Genomic DNA, 27,799 nt, shown 5'->3' with positions numbered 1-27,799 from the left:
TGTGCCCTGCAGTTCAGGCACACGTCTCAATGCATACGATCCTAAAATTCAAGTACCAATAGGGTAACTTGATAAGCTGCTGGCAGCAGGGCTGGACGCTGCACCTCCAGAGCACACACAAAAATTTTTTTTTTAAATGTGACGTGTATGGGCCTAGTGTGCATGAGGCCTAAGGCCAAAAGGTTTATAAAAATAGATGCACATGAATACATTTTTTTAGGTAAAAATTAAAAGGGTAAGTTCACCTTTACAGAAAAACCTGTAAGGTGAACTTTCAAAGGACCCCCCCACCCCCCCCCAATCCCACTGACCTGGAGCGTGGTGATCACCCGCACTGACACACCAGGTCACCACCTCACAGCTTAGAAATGTCCTCGGCTTAATCTCTAAAATGTACCTCGTCAGGAGAAACGTTTAGTACCATTCTAATAGGTCGGCGCCGACCAATCAACCCACGCAGCCCATCCTATCACTGCAGGCGAAAAGGGGATTAAGAACATGTGTATTTCAAATCCCTGGACCGGTACAGTGTTGATACGAGCTGTCAGTGCGGGGGATCGCCATACTCCAGGTTAGCGGGATCGGGTCCAGTGTAAGTTTACCTTACAGATTTTCTGTAAAAGGTGAACATAAACTAAACCTAAAAGAGAAAAAAGCAAGCGCTGGGACATTTGAACCTTTGATCTTCACATCCAGAGAAATTCGCCATTGCAGCATAGATCAAGGCGTTCTGTTGCCACTTTTGCCAGCTTTTAAAATTAAATAATTCAAGAGAAAGAAATAAAGTCCCAAATTAGAAAAATCATGTCATTTGATAGACTAAAAAATATATGGCCATGAAATCAAGTCCTTCAAGACATTGAAAAGCAAAAGAACCCCAGCACACAAGGTAGTTAAATGACCGACAAAACATATTTCATACAGCATTGAAAATTTTTATTTTGTAAATTTAGGGGTAAACATTTAGACAAGTAATCTATATGCTTACAATATCAGAAAACATGCCTTTGTTTTAAATAAGGTCTGACAATTTTATGCTCAGACTGAGCATCTATAATGTTTGCATCACACATAACGAGGCCACCAGATCTCACTCAATACTAATTTTTCAGGAAACAATGTCATTACATCAAACACCAAATGGTGATTTGAGACTCAGGCATTACTGTAGGAGACAAAAAAACAAAACAAAAAAAAAAAACAAAAACAAACCAATTGTACTTTAATTAAGCACTGTATAAGTATTAAATGCAGATCTAATGCTTTGTTTCACGAGAACCCAGAAGTTTTATTTAATTCTGTAAATGCCAAATTTGCATTTTTTCCCCCCTAAAGGTTTTGCTTGAAATTTCAACTATGGGACAATTAAATGAGATATCATGCAATCTACCACTAGCATTATGACATTTTGTTTTGAGTCCTCCTGTAATAGTTTTATTAATACTAGTTCATCTTGCCAGTAGCTGTTCATTTCCCCACTTCCTGTAATAGGGGGACAACGCAGTATGTTACCCAGTGTAAATCACACAACAGCTTTGACACTCTGATCAGGGTAGTTTTAGATGGACAAGCAGTTTTAACACTAGTGCAATTTCATGATGAGACTTGTTACACAGAATCACATGACAGTGGAAATCACATTGGTTTTGTGTCTATTTACAACAATGCAACCCAGCACAGTGAGATTTTGTAAAATGTTCTTGTACTACTCTGGTGTGATTCCAGTGTGATTTTGATCCCATAGAATATGCACTCCACATAATTGCACAAGTTGTACCACAATCTCACTGAGAATCAGATCAAAATCAGGGTTTCAAAAGTGTGAAACTAGTCTTGATGGACTTTAACCAAGACGAATAAAAATTAGTCCAACTCCAGCTAAAGCTTTTTTCTTTTTAGAAAATAGGTTTAAGTGTAAAGAGAAGAGAATAAAACAAAAACAAAATACAAGGATAACCACTGTAAGCAAACAACCCCCCCCCCCCCCAGCAACAATGAAAAGGAAAAATCTTTGACTTGACTAAAAAAAAGTTACTTGGAGTACAGTACAGGCAAAGACGGAAATGGCAAACAAAACTGTTAGGCCTCATGCACACTGGACGTTTATTACAGCAGCTGTTTTTGGCTGTAGACGTTTTTTTCTACAGTCATTAAACTCTCCATCATGTTATCCTATGTGTCCATGCACACATAGGCTGTTAGCAGTTTTGGGCAGTGGCGTTTTTGAGCAGTAAAAAAAAAAAAAAAATCCCAAAAACTAGTGGGTTCTGAGAGATGTTTTTCAGCTGTAAAAAACGCTCCAACGCTGATAAACGCTCAAAAACGTCACTCACCAGCGTTTTTGATCCATTGAAAAAAAATAAATAAAAAATTTTTCTTCAATAAAACACCACTAGTACGGAAAAACGCTAACAAACACTATTGCAAAAATGTTGAAAAACTCACTGTAAAGCTACTAGCGTTTTTATAACGTCCAGTGTGCATGAGGCCTTAGGACTCCAATATAACCCCTCCCAATGACCATTATCCTCAGTTTATTAGGAATAAATACTACCAGACAGAGGGGAGGATCTTGTATTGTACCCCAAGAAATTGATTTTACATGCAAGTCAAAGAGTCCTTTTTCCCTAATCGCACAGTACAGGCATAATCTTGGACGACTTGGACGTCAAAAAGCAATACAGTTAAAGAATGGTGGGCCACAGAGCTAACACTGGCAGACCCACATAAAAAAAACAAAAAGGTTATAAACATCCTAACTAGACAGATACTTGTGGCACCTTACAGCTGAAGCCGGCATCAGCAGAGGCTTGAACATCCTCCTGGTAAAAATGAGCAGCCTTTCGAATCAGCGAAACAGATGCTTCACGTTAAAAAGCCCCAAAACACCCACAGACTTAGTGGAGCGGATCACAATAGGAAACAGAGGAACCATATTCTGACACCTAGTGATGGCTTGCTGTGAGGATGACAACAAGATTTCTTACATCTGAAGGAGGTTGTAGCTGACAGGTAAACACTTACAACACAAACTACCAAACAGTGAGGAGATGTATCTAGGGTGCTTAGGAGCAGGACAGAAAGATGGTATAAAAACGTTCTGATTAAAAGGCAAAAGGAGATTACCTTGGGCAGAAGCCTTTGGATACCCTCACCTGTAGTAAATGCTCAAGGGACCATGGGGACTTGATCCATCTGACCTGGCAATGTCCCAAGCTACACACTTATTGGGTGGGAGTAATGCAAATGTTAAACGTGATATTTCAGATTTCTAAACCGCTTGACCCCAAGCCTTGTCTTTTGGGCATTTTAGACGATTTCCAACTTACTGTCCATATTGGAGAACCTGTGGCTAGAGCTCCCTTCCAAGCCAGAAGGGTCTTATTTAGATACTGGAAGACTGAAAGAGTCTACTCAGACTGGAAAACAAATGTACCAGCACAGGGGTTGCCCCCGCAAATTTGAAAATCTTTGGGCCCTCTGGCTGGATACTTGGGGCCTGAGTCTATTAGAATTGGCAATGGATAGGTTACCCACTGGTTGAGCCGTGTTCCCTTGATAGGATAACTTAATCATGCATGTAGTGGTAGCAAAATGTGGTTATCCACTCATATAAGATAATGTTACATGCAATACTCACCTAGGAGAAGTGATGGTGATAAAAAAATAAATAAATACATCACCAAGGGAATATCCCAGTAAGGTTTAAAGGGAGGCTTTTGAAGAGCAGCAGTACCAGATTAGGATCCCACAATAGTGTCATCTCTGTGTGACTAGAGTGACTCTAGGAAGAGCTAAATGAGAAACTCCATGAACAAAAGCTTTTACCATGGAAAGAGGGCAAAGAATGCTGGTAAAGTAGTGTTCTCCAAACTGCAGCACAGAGGCCATGCAGCCCTTCGATTGCCTCCATCAGGCCCTTGGGACACTATTCCTCCAACTGACACCAATGACGAGGCACCATTCCTCCTACTGACACCATCGATGGGGCACTATTCCTCCCACTGACATCGCCGATGGGCACAATGCCTCCCATTGATATCAACCATAGGGCACTATTCCTCCTGCTAAAACCAATGATGGGGCAGCATTTACTCCCACAAACACAGGACATTTTTGACTCACACTGACCATAATGTGGTACCCCTAAAGCCTGAAGATAGTAAACCGGCCCTTGCTTGAAAAAGTTTCGAGACCCGTGTGGCAGAGGATAGCCAAGGCAGAATTTGTACTCAAGGCCAGATATTGATCAAGAACAGACTGGAGAAAGGCCAGGAAAAGTCCCACGGATTATAGGCTAAAATGGGGTGGGCAACTCATCGATCGCAATGATCAGACGTGTCCTAACACCTCCCGCCCCCTTTTTACTGGGGAGCTCAGTGCGCAGCTGCTTCTCCTACCCCCAGCTCTTATGCAGCTGAGAACAGAGGGAATGTGATAACTTATAAAAAAAAAAAAAAAAAATTAAACCCTTTTTTTAATATCTATACACAAATGTTTTGCCTTTCATTTATATTATAAACTGAATGGGTTGTTTTACAAGGTGAGAGCTTACATACACATTAACCACTTCCCGACCAGCCTCCGCAGTTATACTGCGGCAGGTTGGCTCCCCTTGGCGAGGCGTCGTAGCTATACGTCGGCTCTTTAAGACGCTGCGGCAGGCCCGGAGTTAATGCGCGTGCCCAGCGGGCACGATGACTGCCGACCACCCGTAATCGCTCGTGACAGAATGAGAACACACAAATCCTGGTTCTGTCAAGACAGAGGAGACAGATCGTGCATTCCTACCAAGTAGGAACAACGATCTCTCCTCTAGTCAGCGCCCCCCCCCCCCCCCAGAAACAGTTAACCCCTTCCTTGCCAGTGACATTTATACAGTAATCAGTGGCTATTTTTAGCTCTGATCGCTGTATAAATGTTACTGGTCCCAAAAAAGTGTCCGATGTGTCTGTTGCAATGTTGCAGTCCCGATAAAAATCCCAGATCATCGCCATTACTAGTAAAAAAAAAATGCCATAAATCTATCCCCTATTTTGTAGATGCTATAACTTTTGCACAAACCAATCAATAAACGCTTATTTCGATTTTTTTTTTTACCAAAAATATGTAGAATACATATCATCCTAAACTGATAAAGAAATTAGTTTGTTTAAAAAAAAAAAAAAAATGGGGCTATTATAGCAAAAAGTCCAATACATTGTTTTTTTCAAAATTGTCACTCTTTGTTTATAGCGCAAAACTTAAAAACCGCAGAGGTGATCAAATACCACCAAAAGTAAGTTTGTGGGGGAAAAAGGGACATAAATTGGGAAAAACGTTGCATGACCGTGCCGTTGTCAGTTAAAGCGACGCAGTGCTGTATTGCAAAAAATGGCCTGGTCAGGAAGGGGATAAATTCTTCCAGGGCTGAAGTGGTTAAGTATGCCCTGTGGCTAACTCCATGCGTTGCAGTGTGTTCTCAAGGAGAAGCGCCTAACGCATCGACTTTACACGCCAGCCTGCATCTTAATCGGGGTTCAGGTACGGTATCAATGGCTTGCCAATCTGGAAATTGTGCTATTGGCTGAAGCAGGAAGCGCACAATCAATAAAATATTCCAAAAAAAAATTTCACTCAGGAGAAAGAAAAAAAAATTAACTACACTAAAAAAAAGCTATTACCATCAGTGGAAGAGGTTAATTGGGGGCCCTAACAGTTCTGCTTGCTAGTGTCCGATCACTTGAAGGTAGCAACATATGAACCAGTCATCTAAGACTATGCCTGTGTCTGGTACTGTACGATCAAGAAAAAACGATTTACTGGCAGGATCCACAGATAAAACGGTTACAGGGGTGGGCTTCGAAACTCATGTTAAAGCTAGTGAAAGACTGCATACTACATAACATTTTTTTATTTTATACAGTTGCAATTTAAAGGGTAATTTAAACAAGCTTTTTATTCTCTCCCAAAAATTTATATTTTCTATACATTTCTCTAAGGTTACAATACCTTGACACTTTTCTGCAAGATTCTCTACGAACAATTCAAGAGGTGCAGCCTTTTACAATTCTTCTGTATAGCACAGCAGCTCGAGTCCATTAAGTTAATCGATTCCTTACCGTTAGCTCCCGCAGACCCTTTCATGGATTTTTAATGCCAGAGGCGTTTCATGAACTTCCCAATTATGTAAGCAGTGTGTCTGGGTGTCACAGCAATCACACGATCAAGAGACTTGTTACTGGCTCTCAATTGTAAACCATGACTGGGAGCTGTCTGACAGTGAGGTCTCATTGCTGGAGGCACAGAGTGAGCACACCCCTAGCAAAAGACATCAGCACTGGCTGTACACATTTTGTACTTGCAACACAACATTAAAGCCCACTGTCGCGGTCACATATGCATACGGCTGGAAAAATAGAGAAACACATGTGTGAGAGTACCTGGGGCTGCACAACCCAAAAAAAGTTCAAAAAATGGAAAGTTCCCCCAGGGGGTTTTTTAAGCAGCAAAACATTTAAAATATTGATATAAGAATATGGAGTATTTCAGAAATTCAAGATAGATTCAAATATGCAATAGGTTTATTATAAAATACAAACTCTGGTTCACGTTAAACATAAATCACCACTCATGGCAAAGAGGCCCCCAGGAGAACATAATTTGCCGATTGCGTTTACAACATTAATATCCACATGAATACCCCTTATTATTCACGTGAACCAGAGTTTGTATTTTATAATAATCGATTCCTATTGCATATTTGAATCCATCTTGAATTTCTGATCTACTCCATATTCTTATATCAATATTTAAATGTTTTGCTGCTTAAAAAACCCCCTGGGGAAACTTTCCATCTTTTGAACATATGCACATGGCTGGAAGCAACTGGTTAAAGTACAAGTAAAGGCAATTTTTTTTTTAGAACAAAGTGGAGATGGATTAGAACACCTGTGAACGTTCGGGAGATTCACCCCCTCGATTTGTTTTGTTTACCATCATCTTTAAGAGTGAAAAAAAACAACCCCAAATTTTGGTTTGTCCCCAAAAAAAGTAACAGAGGGGAAATCTACCAATGGAGACACTTCTGGTGACCTGTGGGGCCCAATGGATTCTCTTAATTTACAGAAATTTTAAAATCAGAAACATCAGAAATTTACTCTCACTTCCTGTTTTACCCAAGTGAATGTAAACCTCCCCAAAGGGACACAGATGGCAAAAAAAACTGACAGGCGTTATAACCTTCCCTTACTTTATCGAAAATGAAAAACTGTCTTTAGTTCTAAAAGAACAATTAATGCTTTTTTCCCCCGTTATTCTAAAATTTAGGACTTTCATATGTATAACAAAATTGAACTTTACTGGGCTTTCAACATAATGTTGGAATAATTCATTTTTAAAAGGTTAAGCAACGTTTCAGCTCGTAACAAGGAACAGAGAACAACTCGCAGTTTAAAAGCAGGGTAGAATTCACAATCGACAAGAACTATAGTTTTAAAAATGTATACAGTTGGGAGCTACAAATGTCAAAACACAGGAAACTTATTTGCAATGAGATAAACACAATCTTTTTCAAAAGGTCCAAAGTCATAGGTATTTAAATTTAGCATATGATAAACCATTAAGCAGGATACCTTCAGTGAAATCTTTGGACAAAAAGTTAAAGTAGATCCAGAGATTCTGGTAAAGATTTTGCAAATTATAAAACTTTTCCTAATGTCACTTAGTCGCCCTCTGCCTCGATGTTCTGTGTTAGTAATTGAGGCTGCCCGCTAGATTAAAGGTCTAATACGATGGTTCAGAAGGTAGTGGTGGTCAAGCCTCAGTTTTACAGGAAAAGCAGAGCTCTGCCTTATAATTTCAGGAGTCCGAGTTTAGTACACTCACCTGTTTGACATGATAATTTTATGAAGATAATCATTGCTTATACTGATATTTCATCATATGCTCAACTTGAACTGCCCATGTTTGTGACAGGTACACATTAAAAACACCTTGTATGAAAGGTTAAAGTGGTAGTCTATGCGAAAACTAAATTCCCTGCATCTTTAGCCACCAACATTCTAACACTATCCTCTCTAGCCCCATAAAGAAAAACGAGTATACATACCTTTTCTGCAGGCGATCCGACCCAATCTCCAGCGGTGGAAGCTCTGCTGAGTACACGTCCGACAACAGCTGTGAAATGAATAGGAAGTAACGTCACCCATAGGATTACTATGGGAACAGACAAGTGGTAACCCCCTCAATTGGGACTTTGAATAGAACACCCACTCAGCAAATCCATAAAAATGTAAACTTTAATGATGAAAAACCGTCTAAAAATCACAAATGACAAAAAATGCACAACATCAATTACATGGAATATGATAAAAATGTTACACATATGGTAGTATCAAATATGAATGCCCAGATGCCCGACGCGTTTCCGGTATGAGATGTTGAAATACCTTCATCAGGGGTCAGGGGTTCAAACAATTTATAGCATTCAAATATATTCCAGTGTGATGAGATCCATGTGAGCAGGCACTGAGGACCGAAAAGTACATATGGATAGTATATCATACGCGGGTTAAAAATATTATGTATGTAGAGCACAATCATAGGGTGCAAAATACCAACGACATCTATTGTGTGAAAAATGCCCGTATACTTCACATCCGAAAAGGTGGGACACCCAGTTTGCTGAAACCAGTAATATAGGCCAAGTAGCCCAGGAATGAATGTCCAAATGTCCCACCATGGACGGGTCCTGTGGCTAAAGTTGTACACCGTGTGCTGTGTAATGCCTGGACCAAAGTCAAGGCACTTATCCACCTTGCTCTGTGTGGCATGATGGGAGCCTCTTATTTTTCTAATAGGGTTACTATGGGGCTGCTGTCAACGGACGTGTCCTCTACACCCGCCTCCACAGCGAGGGAGGCGGGTGCAGAGGACACATGGGATCAGAGCTTCCGCCGCTGGAGATCAGGTTGGATCGCCTGTAGAAAAGGAATGTATACTCGTTTTTTCTTTTCAAGGGTAGAGAGGTTAGTGTTAGAATGTTGGTGGATATAAATGCAGGGATTTTAGTTTTTGCATGGACTTCCACTTTAAACTTTGAAAGACAACTTGAGAAACTTTCAGAAAATGTCAACATGTTACATTGCATAAGGTAATGGAAACCCATACTATGAGAATTCTGTAGGCTGCCATTTCAGACATCCTATAAAACGCTAGTATTCTGATCCACTCTGGCTTCAGTACTCATGGATAAAAAAAAAAAATGTAAATATATATATATATATATATATATATATATATATATATATATATATATATATATATATATATATATATATATATATATATATATACACATATACACACACACATACACATATATACATATATATACACACACATATACACACACACATACACACACATACACACCTGTACACAGCAGGTAATAACATGTAATTCACAATTGATCTGCCTTCTTATTTCAGGTGAGCAAAAGTAAAACCCTCCAAAAAAAATTGCAAGGAGCTTTTTTTTTTTAAGCAAAGAATAAACATGCCCAGAAAAGGACTAGGACAACATAACTGCACAGTAAATTACATCAGTTGCTGTCCAATGGCCAAAGAGGAATGCTGCAAAACCGAAATAGACGTAAAGAGATGAAGGCATCAGCTGGAGCAGCAATCAATTGGAGCTCTGACCTGTTACTGCTGGAGGAGTGATACATGCCTGAAAGGGAAGTGTGCCATAATGTGTAAGTATCCTATGCATACCTGCACATTATTGACAAGAATCCACCAACCATGAAGCAGACTTTATGTTTGAAAGTACAGAAGCCACTGGATTAGCATAGGAGCTAGACTAGTATTTATTTTTAATGTTAACTAAAAACTTTGTTGTGCATTTTACAGGTTGAAAGCTTAAGAAAAAGAGCAAAAAAAAGCCCCCCCCCCCCCCCCCCAGTTATCAGCACCATCTGAATTCTTAAAAATGCCAATTTAATTGTAATATATACTACTGAACAGAAGGCAACTAGCATCCCACATACATCTCTCAGCACAGGTTTCCATTAATTCAGAACATGTAATATGGGTAACTAAACCTTTACATGACTGTATATGTAAAACTTGGAAAGAAAAGACTAATTGTTTACTTCATAATGAAACGTTAAGACATCTCAAACGCTCTGTCACCAATCTAACACAGAAAATTGGTTTGTTGTCTTCTGGAAAATAGACAGGTAGGTGCTCCTCCATAAAGTGGTGTCCTTTAGTAAGAGTGAGATTATTACACAAAAAGATGCAGCAAAACCCCACCTTTCAGATATTTTTTTTGCAGACCACTGCAAAGTTGTATTCATATATATATATTTTGACCATACTTAAATATTTTAAAACAATGAACATCAAGAATTCATAAATGTGAATGTTGTCTTGCAATGTAAAACATTGCAAAAAGTATAAAGTAATAAAAATGTGCACAAAAACACAACCGCCTGTTTTAAAAATGCAATGGAAACAAAGGATCAGCATCATAATACTAATTTTGAGACTAATCCTTGCATGGTTATTTTAAATTTGGAGAAAATCTTAAAACCCAAATTTGAAAAACTATAAAGCTGAGTATACACTAGTAGATTTCAGTTTTAAATTTTTCATTTTAAGAACATTCAATTGAATATCTGTTAGTGGGATCAAATGGGACTTATTTTTCATTCACGGGGATGAGAGAAAATTTGAAGGAGCAGTACGTAAAATTTTGAACAAATTTCTAACATTGTATGTGTTTTTTGTCGATTGAAAATTCTCAGTACATTCGACAGCTTCAAACGAATACTGTGCAAATGTTTCATTGAAAATCTACTAGTATATAGAGTTAAAGCGTAAATGAAAAAACTGATGTATGTCAAAATAAAGGTGTCTTCGATAACTTCAGCAGTGTAAATGTCTTCTTGAATACTGGCAGTGTGTATAAATCGCGTAACCACATTTCAAATAACTCAACTACATGAAGCGAATTTAAACCTAAAAATCAAACGTAGTATACTGGAGTTTACAAGTCCTTAGATGTGCTGGCTGCATTTGTTTTCTCGTTCGTGTATTTTCTCTTTACCTGGTGGTCCCTCAAATAAAAAAATGTATCTATTGAGAAAGCCATGATGTGACTCAGGCTGGACTTAGTAATCTCCATTCACTCATGAATTGAGGGGACTAGTAGTTTACATAATAAAAATTGATGCTAGTGCTCTCAATTCAGCTCACAGGAACTGAGAGGGACACTGCAATTCAAACAGGATCAATGGTATTTTCTGTACTGGCTGAATACGTTCTAAGTTTGAAAAATGAAAAACTATTGTAGTCACAACATCTGATATACTGCAATAAAATAATTGGTCTTCAAGGTTTGGATCTGCTTTAAATGGCACAAAAAAGCAACTACTTAAAAGCGGTATTAAACTCGATATCAAAATGTAATATTGCAGCTTGCCAATAATTAAGATGTGGTAGCCGCATTAGTTTTTTTCTAGGCTTTTTCTTTGGGTTCACATGGTGATCTGCCAGTAATGCAACTGGATGAAGAAGCAGAGACCTTTGGACAGCAGCGTTGTCAGCATTGGGTGGGTGGTTGTGTTAGGTGCACTAGCAGATTTAGATACACTAACAATTAAAGCCAAAACTTTTACAGTTACAGAAAACTGTTTTGTTCTTTTTGGATAAAAGGTTTTACATAATTAAAAGCTGACCATTTTAAGCACCCAGCAGTGGTAACTAGTTTGTCTCAACCCTCTAAATGGCACATCTGCATGACTGCTTGTTCTTTTTAAAAACACTTACTGATTAAATCACCAGGTGAAAAGAAAGAAAGCCTAAAATGGAAACCAATGCAGTCATAATAAATGTTTGCAAATGTAAATCTAAACCGAGTTATTGAAATGTTTTGACGTCATGAGTGCTGGTGATTAGGATGATTTAGGCTTGACACCGTAATCATTTCTCCTAGACACCTTTCTTCTTGGCAGGGGTGTTTTGGCAGGAAAATGCTTGATGCTTGTAAATGCATGCAACACCCACACATCAAGCGCTTGCTTGGGTGTTAATTCATTTTGATGACCAGAATAAAACTTTATTCTGGCCACTGAAATGAATGCAAGCGCTAAACATGCCTAGCACGTTTACACCTGTCCTTTTCTGACAAAACGATGTGCTGGCAGTGGGTTTTATCTGACACCCCTATTAAAAAGTATTAAAAACGTTTAGCATGCGTGAGGTCTTAAACAGTCTGTTGAAAGTGGTAGAGAGATATTTAGCATATCTACGGGGGTCTAATCATAAAAGGGTTAAGAACCCCTGCCTTAGACAAAACCTCAGCACTAAACTCAGAAGTGGCCTGCATTTAGTCACTCATGAAATTGTACAGGTGAAGCAACAGGAAAGTTTTAAACGGTGCACAGAAAACACAATTTTCATATTGTACCACCTTTAGGAAAATCAAAGCTTAGATTTCAGATTCAAAAGCGCTTTTCAAGATAGTCTAAAAAAGGAAACCCCAATCCTTGGCAACCAGATGAAAAAAAACACTGGACAGCAACAATTTAGCTTCCTGAACACTAGTTTTTCTGATAGATTTTTGGCAGCTAATCGTAAAAAAAAAATCTATCATTTACAGGCATCTTCTGTTTTTGTAATATATATATATATATATATATATATATATATATATATTTTAAAGTGGTTGTAGACCTCTGAAAACATACAAATGAACAAAGATCTGTCTGCTCTCCTTCCACTGCTACTTGCATGAGTCACTTCTGAGAGTTTTGGAGATATCCACTCCCCCACCCCACCCATTCTAGCACACAGCAAGGGATTGACAGCCCCAGATGTGCATGTTTACCAATGAGACTGTGTCCTTTCCCTCCATTCAGGTCTCCAATTACACTCTGCTCTGTAGCTCTGTGCAGTGTGATATCAGATCCTGCCTCCTGTCAGCTGAGAAATACCATCTAAACTATGTATTTTGGAAAGCTGTGGAGAGAAGGCTGTAGATAAACAGGTACAGCTTACGTAGGATTTAATTAATCATTGGGTGGGCTTAAGGGTTTATCACTTTACAATTGCAAATTTTTGCTTGCGTTAAACGCTTTGACAGTTTGGGCATGCCTAGGCTGGATAGATGCTGCATGAAAAGGCTACAAAAGAATCTTGCATACACAACTGCTCACCATTTTGATGAGATCAATTCCCATATATTTTGATGTGATTGTTTCAATGCATAGCATTGTCTATGTACATCCAATTCACATAAGTAAACTAGTTATAGGAAAGCTAGCAGACAATTTGTGACAGCAGACATTTTTCACCAATATCAGAACAGCTGTGATACATTCTACTATATTTGTGGCAGTACACATTTAAGCCTCAGATGCACCATGACTGGGTTTGTTGAGAAAGCGTATGAACTGTATTTGGTTGTAAGATTGGTGATCAAAACAAGGTCTGGGCTCCTCACATTTGTTGTGCAAGATGTGCTGTCAATCTTAGATCTTGGCTCAAAGGAACTCGATAGACAGTGTCTGCTGTCCCCTTGATATGGTGAGAACAGAATAATCACCAATATACCATTACTTCAGCAGTTGGCAGTTTGCCTGCCAACTGCTCTGCGTCTATACAGGCTGCTCCCAGCTTGGCTTTTCTTCTGTCAGTTTACCAATTACCAGACGAGAACAGGCAGAGAAGCACACAGATTATTAAAAATATCTGTGTAAACTAACCTGCAGGTAAAAAACTTATGAAGATATTTAAAATATATAAGATTTACAGTTAAAAAACCTTGCACTGACTTGTACTGTTTTACATAGCACACACCCAGCTATTGATTGGCAGATGGGTACATGTTATGTAAAATAGACTGAGCATGATAGAAGGCATGAGGACTCATGGGAACTGTAGTTCCCTGTAGGAGATGCAGATTCTAGTACAGTGGAAGTAAATTACATGCTAGCTCTGCTGAACTCCTCCCACTATCACACTAGCATTATACAGCAGAGGAGGGCTGGTGGATGGGATTAGAGACCCCAATTGCAGCAATATGGTAGGAAAAGCAATTCAGTAATGTTTATTACCATGATTAACTTTCAGGTATTTGTATGAGGATTTACTAAAAATGTGTAGGTTGCCTTTAGTTGTACTTTAACTATTTTTGTTGGTCCACAGGTCAGATATATCCTCAATGGCAAGCAGATTGAAGATCTGATTTAAAGATGTCATTGGGACTTTTCTTGGCAACTACAGAGCACCAAACTACATTCAACTGGTTGACAAACATCTCATAGCATAGAAGACCATGAAGCGTCACATATAAATGAAGATTCATTTTCTGCATTCACACTTGGACTTTTCTGAAAGGCTAGGTACAGTCAGTAATGAACATGAAAGGTTTCACTGGGGCATTGCAATGGAAAAACAGTATCAAGGCAACTGGAATCCATCAATGCTGGCTGACATTTGCTGGACGCTGCAGGGAAATGCACTGGGCACAAAGTACAAACGAAAATCAGCTGCAAAACACATAGCTCTGTTGAATAAAATACACTATAGTCACTAAAAGTTCATATTTCTCAAGATTCCTACGTGATACAGTAATTGTGAAATTCTGTGTATTTAGTTTTAAGGGGTCTCATAGCCACCAAAAGTGTTTCAGGAAGCAAAAAACTGGAGAAAAATTGCTGTCCAATACCAGGATGTTCTTACCAGTGCATTATCATAGGCTGGCTAAAATTAAAACCAGAATAGAAATTACTGTAGAAATAAATGTTTCTTCGATACTTAAAAAAAAAACACCACGTAGACCGCTCTTGGTCAATAAATGTTCTGCACTGGTGGATGCAAAGTAAAGCTACATAGCTACTGCATAGCTTCTGGTTCAACGCAATGTAACTATATTGATCAGAATTTTCGATTCTAAACACTGCTCAAACTATTTTATTTAACCATCTAGCTATGTATGGAGTGCATAATTTGTAAAACTGTGTAACCATGAACTGAATTCTATGTTTCTCTGTTTTATCCTTTATTTTAATATTTTCTTAATAAACTAGAATTTTAATCATATATCTAGTAATTACTGTGCCTATAAAGTCTTGAGCCCATATCTGTCCATTTTCCTCTAAAGCTACATTCATACCATGTGATAATACGTGTTGCCCTAATGTGCATGATGAATGTCAATTTATTTGAAAGGTAAATTCTGGTCAATGGGCCCAAAATGCAGCATGCAGAACTTTATGAGAACACATTGCATGCAGCGATATCTACTGCTGTGAAAAGGTGCTATTGAAAAAAATACATTTTTCTTATTCATGCATTTCACTGCTTTGAAAAAGTATTTATAAAATGTCCTAACTGGAATAATGCACTCATCCATGTACATCACAAAGTGGCATTCGAGGTTTATTAACAGGAAAATTACTGGTTTATCTTTAAATCATTTTCCAAGTTCAGCACAGAAAACACAAGTTTGCTCAAAAAAGGTAGTTGAAACGCAGCAGACACATTTTTACTACAAGAACTTATTTTATCAAGTTTAGACACCAAATTCCTACCTTTAAAACTGCTTTATTTCACAGTAAAACAAGATTTTCCTTTATTGTGATTTAACGGCACATTTTACAGCACTGTTACAAATAGATTAAATCACAATAATATTCAACATTCACAATGAGGCATGGCGAATTTTACTACTGAACAAAACACAATGTAGAGTTACATAACAAAAAGTTCTACAAATGCTATAAGTGACAAAACAAATGTTTCAAATTAAAAATGAATAAAAAATAAAGGCATTCCACTGGAATTTATACTAAATGTATTCTGAGAAGGAATGGTGCACTAATAACGGTGACGCTTGTTAGATCCATCAAAGTTTGCCCCTTGGCTTCCTCTACCATAGCCACCAGGTCCACCACCAACTGCATTTACACCACCCATTGCTGGCTGAGCAGCTTCAGTCCCTGCTCTGTTAACCATGGGAGATCCCATCTGTGATGGAGATGGCTGGGAGAATCTATCATTGCGCTATAAACACATTGGTTCAACACGCAGTCCCGCAAGATTAATATTGGTCAATATAAATTGGAAAAATTCACAAAAGTGCGTAGTGACGTTCAGTAGACAGTCCGGTAGAGTCGTACATAAAGGGAAGAAAGGAGCAGTTAAATTAGTAACTGTATTATGATAATAAAAAAAAATAAAACAATAAAAAAAAAAAGGGACTTAAGTGCTACAATTTTAATAAATACAAAAAAGTAGTGGATTTCAAATGCACTGATTGAGCAAATCTGAATACAACTGGTTTTACATTTTAATGTTCTAATTCCTACTGGTATCAAACAGCACTACTATAATTATCCAAATGAATGAGTCTCCATCACCATTTGTCTTACCAGTTGTTCCAACTATACAAATAAAATAAAGCAGTTAATGAACCAAGCATTTAAATACAGATAGAAATGATGGCACAAAAGAAAAAAAAAAAAATAGCCATCTGGTATGTATATAAATTGATTTTTTTTCCTCCTTTTTAACAGTACCTATTTTCCATGCACACGCACACAAGTGTTTGAAACTACAGCTATAATGCAAAACATTTTTAAATGATCTCAAATGGTATGTTGTAGATCTCAAATTACGACAGTTCTGCTGCTAGTCAAAAAATATATACTACTGAAAATTTGTTAAACATCAATAAACCAAGTTTGTGCATTTACAGACTTATGTTTATATTAAAAAAAAATTAAAAACCACTACGGTTTTTCTCAAAAAGCGTATAAAGTGCTCATAAAAAGCTGAAATGAATATAGCCATATATTTAAAATTATAAAGAGATTTCAAATGTGACAAAATGCACAGTTACCAGAAATATTACAAGTTTAAAAACTGCTACAAAAAAAAAAAAAAATAAAATAAAAAAAAGTCTATATTTAAGTTGAACTGTAACCAAAAAGTTATCTATACAGCGTACTTATATTAATTTATGAGGCAACACAAAAGTAGGCAACTCAACTGCTGTCAATAAAGCATTGTAAAACAGCAGGCACAAAAAGGATATATGGCCTCAATACAAATACTGATCGGCATGTTTAGAATGGCCTTAGCACTTAAAACTAAAGTGTATATAAAGTTTTAAATGGTGAACAATTTGTGCAATACTGGTGGCCTTGTAATGAGGATTATTACAAGCCAACACACTAATTTCACTAATCTAGAAAAATACAAAATTGCCCCTTACTTATTCAACAGTATACAGATATTACGCGAATGTATGGCCAATATAGGGGGGGGGGGCGCCTTATGGATGTTATTGTAGAGAAAAAAATAAGGAGTTTACTGAATATTCCAAAAGATTAATCATTTTACATAGCACAAATGGAAATGCAATATAAAAGAAAAACTAGAGATACATTACCACTGCTCCATTATCTGGCATCATTGCAGCTCCCAGGCTTGCCGTTCCTTCAGAACCCATTGAAGCACCCGGACCCATTGAAGGGCTCGAAACAGTTGCTCGGTTGTTCATGCTCATGCCCATCATGGGAGGTGGACCTTGGGTACCAGCAGGTGCTGGATTGTATGCATCTATGTGAAACAATCTATACTTAGAAATGTCCTATGTCTATTGTAAATAATTACACAATGAAGTAATCCTTGAGCAAAAAAAAAAAACACAAACAGCTGTTCTGGTATTCACAGGCAATGCATTAAGCAGTTATCAGTAGTTAACCCGTAGCACAAAGTTTTATTCTAACAGGAAATGTATATCCAGTAGAAAAAAAAAAAAAATAAATGCAAAATGTATCTGTATATATAATTTGCTAGATTGCTCTACAAGCAATAAAAAAAAAAAAAAAAAAACTACAATAATGTCTTTCAATACTTTTACGAAGTGGTTCATTTTCAAAGATAATATGCTTTATTCTGCAGTGTCATGTTTTGGTAAAAGTTTTAATGCACAAAAGCGCCGAGAGCACATTAAAGTGCATTCTTGGTAAATAAACTTGTTTTAGAGCCAATACACAGTAAATTCACAAACATTTTTAAGGCCTTAATGTGGAAGAAACACTTTCAAAAATGCTTTGGGAAATGTTGTTGCATACAAACTACTTCTAAAAAACACAATATAGATGTACATGTTGAAAGTTATTTGAACTGTGCAGAACTGAAAAGGTTTTATTTTTAAATTTGAAAAAGTAGCAGACCATGCTTGGCAATTGAAAATTCCACTCAAAATATGCTTTAGAGAATTGACTAAAATTAGATTTAAGTCCTAAACCTATGACCCACAGGGATCCTCACTGCATATGTTTTCTAAAAAAAACGCTTTACAAATATATCATTTAAAAAAAAAATAAATAAAAAATAGGCTAATGCCTAGGTATGGCTTTTTATTGTATAGTAGGCATGGACCAATGTAAGCAATCATGTAGCATACCTGGCTGATTTCTATGGCAGATGGAAATTACTGTAGTAGGAACCGCTAACTTCCAAGTCACATGCCAAGCAGTTGTCCACTACATAGTGAACACAGAGTTAATTGCTTGGTGAAGGCACCATTCAGAGAAAAAAAAAAAAAAGAAGAACAGCCCCGATGTATTCTTAGCTATAGCTGCAGGCACTCCAAATCACCTAAAGCTGTAAGAACGTGTATAAATGTGCTGCGCTGAAAACGACAAATATCTATACAAATGTCAAAGCACTGCAACAAAAATTTCCATTACGAAAGTAAAGTGTGTATAAAAGTAACAATGATCTATCCACAAAAAAAAAAAAAAAAATCTTCAATCTGCTCCAGCTTGTATATGCAATCAGAGCTAAAAAAGGAAGAAAAGCAAACCATACTGCTCACAAAAAAACAAAAAAAAAACAAAACTACTATAAAAATGTACTCAACGTGCAAGATGAAACCAAGCAAGTGCGTCTAAATGGCCTCATCCAATGAGATTAAAGCTGTCTGGGAGAGGTATGAACAAAAACCCCTGTGCTAAAGCAGTGATCCCTGCAGTCAGCTCAATCCAGGATCACTGTAGCTTGAGAGATGCATAAACCTTGGAGGTCAATTTCATCAAGTAATGTGGTTGTGAAGCTGAGTCTTACGATTCCCTGATTTATTACATATACAAGCTGGAGCAGATCGAAGATGCTCTCTGGGTGCTGGTGCCTGCCAACCTGCTAAATTGATCTTTGTGGTGAGCGTCAATTTCTGGAGTATTGAAGAGTGATTTTTGCATTACAGGAATTTAGATTTTTGGTCACTTGAGACTATTTATACTTTTGTATTTTATTAGAATATTTGTTCAACAACTTTTTTTATTATTATTTGCAAGCAACATATAAGCAATTTTGGGTAACAAGTTGTTTTTGGATAAATCATTGTTGTCACTGTCACACACACACAGTGTACAGTCTTATTGGAGATATTTATAGCAAAAGCTTTATGACATTTGTATAGATTTTATGTCGTTTTCAAAAGAAGAATTTTTAAACAATTCAGAAAACACTTGGCATTTTCTCAATGAATACCAAAGCAGTATCTGATTGGAGCAGGTGGAAAGGCGGGGGCAGTGACACGATCAGACAACACCTTGCATTCATTGAGAGAAGGAGCTCTGTGAATGGTATCTATGCCAAAATCACTAGGAAGATTCACCTGCACTCACTAGATCAAGCAGAAAAATCCATCCAAAATAAAACTAGAATGTTCGGTTTACTTGTAAAATCCTTTTCTTGAAAGTCAGATGACAGAGTTTCTTTGCATCCATGGTTATGCTGCCACCTACAGGTGAACTAACAGCTTAAAAAAAAAAAAAAAAAAAAAAAAAAAAAAAAACACAGGCTTCCCTGCCCAGGCATTAACCCTTTCAGCAAATAGCCATCATTTTGCATCAAGCAAAGATAAATGCACAAAGAGGGAAGGGATCCATGTGTCCTCTTATGTACTCCAAGAAAATACTTTTAGAGAATTCAAAAAATCCTAAAATTTCTTAATCTTGCATAACAGGACACAGGGTTCCTTCACATCTACGTCCAGTGGGATGCCCCAAAGCACTGAACATGAAGGGTAGTCAACCGCTACAAGCCCAAAAACAGAACAGGATAAAGCTTCACTATAGAGCCACCTGCATGACCTTCCTCCCAAAACTGGCATCCACAAAAGGTGAGAATATCTACTCCTAACCAACTTTGTAAACAAGTGAACAGAAGACCAAGTAGCAAGCTCACAACCTTGTACATTTGAACTTGATGTTGTTTCACACAGGAAGCACTGGCATTCCTGGTAGAATGGGCCTGGACTAGAAAAGATGAAACCCTTTCCTTAATACCACACCTTAGAATGAGTTGACAAAGCACAGAGAAAACAGTGGAAATAGGATGCAGCCTGTACCTTATGAGGACCCTCCGGCAGAAAAAAAAAAAAAAAAAAAAAAACACCACACAAATAAAAATAATGAATCAGACTGTCCAAAAGTAGCTGTATGCCTGCACAGCACAGATCATTTTCCTTAGGGTGTTTAGGATTTTGACAAAAGATGATAAACACAATGTCCTGGGGTCAGGTAGAAGGAAAAAAACCTTCCCTTGGCCAAAAAGAGGGCGAAGGCTTTACCACAATCTTATCCCAAAGGAGGACCAGAAAGGCTCTTTACCAGCGAAAGAAGCCAGCTCCAAGACTACAAGTGAAAGTAATGGCTACCAAAGGACAAACTGCCATGAAGTGTCAAGTTAATATCCCCGATGGGTTCAAAAAGATAGCATTTTGCAAACCACCACCAATAAAGGTCCCACAAAGGGCTACAGGGCAGTTACAAAGCCGATCTTCACTCATCATGGTGGACTTGCCTCAGAAGAGAATTCTGGGGCACGATTTCGATTCTGCCTCAGGGGATCACCACACTGGACCTGTAGAGCATCCCGCCAGCAAAATTTCCAGATACCTAGGCCCATGTAGCCAGCAGGGTCCGGGTATTGTCTTTGGCCCCAGGGTTTTAGACAACCTATCCTGGATAGCACCCTTCCTTTCCCCAATATGGGTGTATATAGAATAGGTTGTGGAAATCCATAGGGTAAAACTCACCCACAGAAATAACTCTTTAAAGACTGCACAGGTGCCTCCATCACCCAAGAATGCTAGCTACTGAGGTTGTACTGGGGCTTTGTCTGGGCAAGGAAGCCTGCATGTTTTTGGCCAGTGTCTATTCACCTGTAGGTTGCAGCATAGTATGTTGTTCAAGGATATACTGTAAAGAAACCAAGTCGTGCGATATACAAGTGCTTAATATACTAGTCACTTTTTAAAACCTGAACCAAGGCCTGCACATTTACAGAAAACCTTTGCTTTCAACATTCACCATTGTGAAGTGGTGAAACGGCATTTAAAACCAGTTTTAAAGCTCTAGAAGCCGTTATATTTTCACCTCTTCTATTGGTTTGTCTCTTCTACCTAAACCCTTAATTACAGTGAAGCAGATGCTTGTGACCCCTGCACAGGCATCTGATTCCTGGATGTGTCGAATACCAAAGACATGGATATAGATTACAGCACTGAAAAGGAGCAGAGGTAGGTGACGCCCAACAGAAAGGCAAGTAGAATGGCTCCTCTCATGCATGGTACTACAGTTACCTTTAAGAACAACAGTCTCCTTAATATTGAAAGTCTCTATTACTTATGAATAGGTATTTTATCACCATCTCAAATGCTTCATTTCCAAAAGACATCTCATAGAAGCTCCAATTTGCAAATAAAACTGGTTAGGCTGCTTTCACACTGAGGAGCTTTACAGGCGCTATAGTGCTAAAAACAGCGCCTGCATAGCGCCAGTAAAGAGCTTCTGCTTTCACTCCAGTGTGAAAGCCAGAGTGCTTTCATACTGGAGAAGGATGCAGGATGGTAAAAAAAAGTCCTGCAAGCAGCATCTTTGCAGCGCTGCAGGAGCGGTGTGTACACCACTCCTAAAGCGCCCCTGCCCATTGAAATCAATGGGCAGTGGCACTTTGCGGGCGGTTTTAACAATTTTTCACCCGCTAGCGGCTGAATAGCGCCGCTAAATGCCCCCAATGCTCCAGTGTGAAAGTAACTTTATTGCAAACAGTTTCTTTGTAAAACTGAGGTAACGCATTTGGTGAATTAGCCGATGCATTTTTTTTTCTACAAAAGATGAAAACAAATGGTAACACACAGCACCTATGAATCAATACCACTATATTCTGTGCAATGTATACAGATTCATGACACATTCAATACAAAAGAGGTATTATACCAAGCCAAAAAATTTTATATTTTGCAGCTTACCATTTTTAAATGTGGTAGCTGCAAAAGTTTCCATTTAGGCTGCTTTTCCTTAATTTTACCTGGTGATCCAGCCAGTAACACAACACTGTCTTTTAGGTATCTCCAAACCAGTGGATGAGCAATAGACACACCTTTGGACAGCAGTATTGTAAATCTGGGGCGTGGGTAGTGTTAGATGCGTTAGCAGATGTACGCAGACTTAACCCACAAATTAAACCCACATTACAGCTAATACTTTTTAAGCAGTTACAGCAAGGTATTTTTTTTTTGTGGCAAACGTTTTACGTAAATGAATAAAAAGCAGATGACCCCCATCAGTTAGCACCCCTTGTTCATGTTAAATAGTTTGCCTCAACACTGCTAGTTTAGCTGACAAATAACAGGTTTACTGGCCAGATCAACAGCTGAAAATAAATGTAAAAAAAATAAATAAAATTAAAAAAAGCCTAAAGAAAATTATGCAGTAACCACATCTAAGAATTGGTAAGAAGTAATATATTGATTTTTATTTTTTTTTGTCCTTGGGCATAAAGCCGCTTTCATCTACACATCAAACCTTTACCATTTTCTAACAATGGTAGATATGCCATTAATGTACTCTTAGGTGGGTCTATTTAAAAACCTATGATTAATTGCGCAAAATGTCAGAAGTATCGAAATGTAACTATATCGTACATTGTAATTCCTGTTTCATCTCCATCTAGTTGCTAAAATGCATTCTAGTTTTCTCCAGGGTATTTCAAAAAACTATACCACTTTGACCACTGGATGGAACAGATGGACATTAAAAAGGAGAAGCATGGCCAGAACTTAGTTCTGCACTTCTGTGATCCAGACTCAGCAGGCTAAAGCCAGCTGTTGGCTGGCATAATAGAGCTAGTCTAGGATATGCCCAGATGCCTGACCAGCAGCTGGCTCAGTTTCCCATTGAGAGCCTGAGTCAGCCACTCCTGCCCTCTCCAACGTTCCAGTAAGCTGTAGGGACAGAGCGGTGACTGACAGTCCATGCTCTGTGTTTAGAGCAGACCCGAGAACTGAGCAATCTGCAGTCTTTGATCACTCAGTTCTTGGTGTAGGGCCAGCAGGGAAGATTCAGCATCGGATCCATGCTGCACCTAGCCGAGTATGATGGTTTGTTATTTTTACTTCACACACTTCTCCATTTGTTAAGAGATTTTCAGCTTGCACAAATGCATCTAACATTGGTGCAGTGCAATGTATTAGAAATAGACCCCTTAATGTCTGTACATTCACTGGGGAATTTTATAATATAATATAATATATATATATATATATATATATATATATATATATATATATATATATATATATATATATATACACACATATACACACACATCACAGAGGTAGGCGCATTTGCAAAACCATTTGCAATAAGAATGGCAGTAAACATAGCACAATACAATAGATTATACTGTTTGGTCACTTACATATCAAAATATTCAAAGAGATTATAAAAGAGTAAACAAAACTCGTAGTCCAGTACAAACCACCCCCAATAACCATTTTCATACTAATACAGTATTACACAGCCCATATTCTACAAAGAATTTGGTTTTTCCAAGGATGCACATTTCACCACCATTTTTAGGGATGAATCAAAAATGACTGAACAGTATTCAAGAACTTTATTCTACGGTCACTTAATCTAGGTGAATGAATACAATCCATTTTCATTAGGTCACAAGTCAAGATTATACAGCTATAAAACAAGTATCAGAAATAAATTAAATCATATGGTAAAATATTCTGGGAATTAAACAAAAAAAAATAATTAAAAAAAAAAAAAAAAATCTTAAAAATTTTCTATTTTAGTTTTCCATAGACTGAGAAATGGTCAGAATGTCAGTTTTTTACTGCTCTGTAGTCCTGATAGGGAGATTTTATGAAGGCGACACGTCACTTGCAATGGAAATGAAGCAAATGCTCCAAGAAAAAGACCGCAGTAAAAAAATAAATAAAAAACGCTATAGCAAGTGCTAGAACCCCAATTAGTTTTATCGCTGTGCCCCCAATGGAGATTTCCCCTTATTTCCTATCAAGAGTAATTATGTTAGAGCAGAACTCCAGGCAAACAGCCAAAATGGTTGCACTACATACCGTATATAGTATGTGAATTTTTTAAATGTCTTGTATCCCTGTTTAGCCTGTTTTACTGACACCTCTGATATACTGCATAGTCAGAAAGATAAATTTCACCATTTAGTTACTCTATTGTATATCGAGCATCCTGTCTAGTTTGCAGACAATGAACCTAGAGTGATAAGTCAACATCCACTGACAACAGACTGAAGGGTAAAGAATAAAAAAAATCCAACTGAAAAAATGTACACTCCATCTAAGACTTTAGTTGACTGCCTGGAATTACTCAAAAGTGTACATTATCAAAGCATTTCATATCGCTGACATGTGGCTGTTGTAGCATGTACTGGTGTTAGTATCCTGTTCTCCCTGTATTCCTTCCTTTGTGTGAAGTACCGGTTGACCCTGCCAGTCCCCTTGCTTTCCTATTTCAAACTAGAAGCTCATCCATCCCAGTGTGGTCAGTTTTAGGCTGTGCTGGGAGCACAGCCAGCCTGTCCTCCGATGGTCAGACTTGTGCCAGAACAAACCCCTTCACACCTAATCACTGGAAGGATCCGTGTATACCTCTTGCCAAAACACCCCCCCCCACCCCTCCACCCCCACTTCTCCAAATCTCTTTTGCAGCCGAGAATGGAGGTTATGGGATTGATTCACAAATGGTTTCCCTTTCATTAGATTTGACCCCCTACCACTTAAGCTTCATGACAAGGCCATTTTGTGCTATTTAGTCATAAAATGCTGTACCCAAAGCAAAACTGTATATTTATTTCACACAAATATTGCTTACTTTTGGTGGTATTTGATAACCACTGGGTTTCATTTTTTTCAACAATATTAACAAAAAAGATTTTTTGGGGAAAAAAAATATATGTTTATTTTCGGTTATAAAAAACAAAAACATATCCAGAAAAAAACACACAAAAAAAAAAAAAACAAAAAAAAAAAAAAACACAAAATTAGTATGTGCTGCTTTTACTGAGCAATGTGCCTGCTTTTACTCCCTACTTTTACTGTAGAGAGTCCTGTGTCATCAAACAGCACAGAGCTCTCTTCTGTCATTCCCTCCTCTGATCAGCGGGTACCGGACACAAATCATTGGTCAGGACCCGCTGATCGGCTTGTGCTGTAGCAAATGACAGCACAGCCAGGGTGGCGGGCGCGCACGCTCCCCTTACCCACAAAGGAGGCCATTGGTCCCCTATATAAGGGAAATGTTAAAAAATAAATAAAATAGTTTAAAGCCCTCCATCCCCATGTACATACGTAAACCCCTACCATAAGGCATGGTGACCTATGAAAACGATAGCTCTGCTACATATCGCCACACATGTCAGAGTTAAAGCATAGATTCTAGGGCAATCATTCACAGCCAGCTCTAAAGTGATGACCTGTAAAGGCTTTTAAAGCATTGCCTATGAAAAATGTTTACTATAGAAACTGAAGTTTGTGGTCATGAGCACACTCAATATGATGGTAATAGACCACTTCATTTTACCAAAATAACTTTAGTGTATTTTTTACGGAAAAAAAAAAGTTTAACAGTTTTGCTAATAACTACCACAATTTTATTGTCCAGAGTGCATGCTTTCCGAAAATTTATTTTTGATGGTTTGATCTAATCTTTTAGCTTAAACCATACACTGCATGCAAAAAATGCAAACAGGCATGGCAGCAAAAGGGTTAACAGCCAAGTGCATTCCTGGCAGATCAAATAGGATCTGTGCTTGCCGGGTCTTTAAAAGGATAAAACAAAAAAAAAAAAATGCATGCATTGCAGGTATGTACCGCATTTTTTTTTCTTTTTATATAAAATTTAGTTGTATGACAAGGCAAAAAAAACAAATCCTGAAGGTCAAAAAATAAAGGTTGGAGTTCATTTTAACCTAGCTTGCTAGCACCTCCATGTTTCAGACAATAAATATTCACAGAACTAAAATTTCTGTTGTAATTCCCAGAATACATGATGGGTTGCATAACTTTAGTACAGTTCACCTTTTAGCATTTTTTCGAAAACATACTTGAGTACAGTTTTCCAATTACGGTGTTTAATGAAAAGAATAAAAAAAGCACTTGTTTTCAGTAAATATCCCTACCTCCCATGTTTATTGCTCCACGGACGCCCATATCACCCATTCTCATATCCTGTTCTCTCTGAAAATAAACATAGTTTTCACAGTCAACCTAAAACATTTGATTAAAGGATTTTAAGCATTACAAAAAAAATAAAAATTAGTAATGATAAAGAACCAGAAAAGGTGGTTGTTACGAGCCTGTAAAGTACAAAGGATAACAGAGTTGTGTACTTCGGCAAAGCAGGACTAGTCTTATGTCCCCACTCTGCTAGGAGAGGTACTGTAAATTTCCAACACACAAATGGAAGTCAACAGCAGAAAAGCATGATTGGGCTTCACATGACTACACAAACTAGAAGTCCTACCTAGTTCTCTTTCTTAAAAAAAACATGAAAAGTAGTAACATTTTGCCACTAGAAAATTAAGCACAAGCAAAATGTGAATCCAACAAGTTTAAATACACAAACAAGGACATTAAATACTTAAAAAAAAAAAAAAAAAAAAAAAGAAAAGAAAAGAAATTTGTTCTACTCAGTTGAGCTTACAATCTAAGTTTTGGATATCAGAAACATACATCCCATTCCCTAACAATTCTTACAATGCAACATTTGTGGCAGACAAAGCATTTATATTTTTCATTTTATTGAAGCAAATTTTACATTAAGAAAACCATACAAATTTTCCCAGGACATTCTTCTTAGACTGGTGCATTATTAACCACAAATGCACGTCATACATGTGATAAAGCTTTTGGAGAGGGGGAAAGAAAAAACAAATTTGTTCCTGGATAAAATGTCCCTCTGAATTGATACAGAAGTCATCTAACAGATTTAGCATTTAATGTCAACTAATTTCAAATAGAGCAAAATTATAATCATGAGTGCAGATACTACTGAGTGACTGATTCTGAACAAAAATATATCTTTAGTGGTATGAACTACATTAAACAATTAGGAAAGAACTCATTTTAAACAGCGTGCTGTTCATTTATTTATATCAGTACTTATAAAGCAAAGAACCACTATAGAAGCCATTTTAAGAGAGTCAAGATACAAAAATGTTTCTCTTTGGTTCTGTGAAAGATGGACATTTTTAAACAAATATTTTACCATTTATATTTGTAACAAAACAGTCTAACTTGTCTAATCCTTGTATCCCCAGGAGTCAAAGAGCATTGCTTGGAAGATCTTGGAATACAACCATAAGGACGACGGCAATCATAGGTTGCAACATTACAATAAACACTTTTTTTTAAGTCAGCAGCATTCAGTTATAAACATGGCTTGTTTTTTCTTCCA

General features: G+C 37.6%; 1 protein-coding gene across 4 annotated transcripts in view; it reads right to left on the bottom strand.

Moving 5' to 3' along the window:
* PSPC1 (paraspeckle component 1) overlaps positions 1-27,799 on the bottom strand; it is a 184,584-nt gene that overhangs the window by 95,134 nt on the left and 61,651 nt on the right. The window contains exons 7-9 of one of the 4 annotated variants that reach the window (XM_073613470.1): positions 26,523-26,580; positions 17,446-17,615; positions 15,407-16,055 (exon numbers count right to left, since the gene is read on the bottom strand). The exons of 1 other annotated variant lie outside the window; for it this stretch is intronic. In XM_073613470.1, the coding sequence (XP_073469571.1) occupies positions 15,870-16,055; positions 17,446-17,615; positions 26,523-26,580 (414 nt within the window). In that variant the 3' untranslated portion in view covers positions 15,407-15,869. Of the gene's footprint in view, positions 1-15,406; positions 16,056-17,445; positions 17,616-26,522; positions 26,581-27,799 lie in introns of those variants that run through there. 2 more of the 4 variants (XM_073613471.1, XM_073613472.1) reach the window with 2 other exon arrangements.

Source organism: Aquarana catesbeiana, linkage group LG02, assembly GCF_042186555.1.
Source record: "Aquarana catesbeiana isolate 2022-GZ linkage group LG02, ASM4218655v1, whole genome shotgun sequence".
Lineage (NCBI taxonomy): Eukaryota > Metazoa > Chordata > Amphibia > Anura > Ranidae > Aquarana > Aquarana catesbeiana.
Note: the sequence above shows the minus strand (reverse complement) of the source record. Positions and strands in the feature narration are given on the sequence as shown.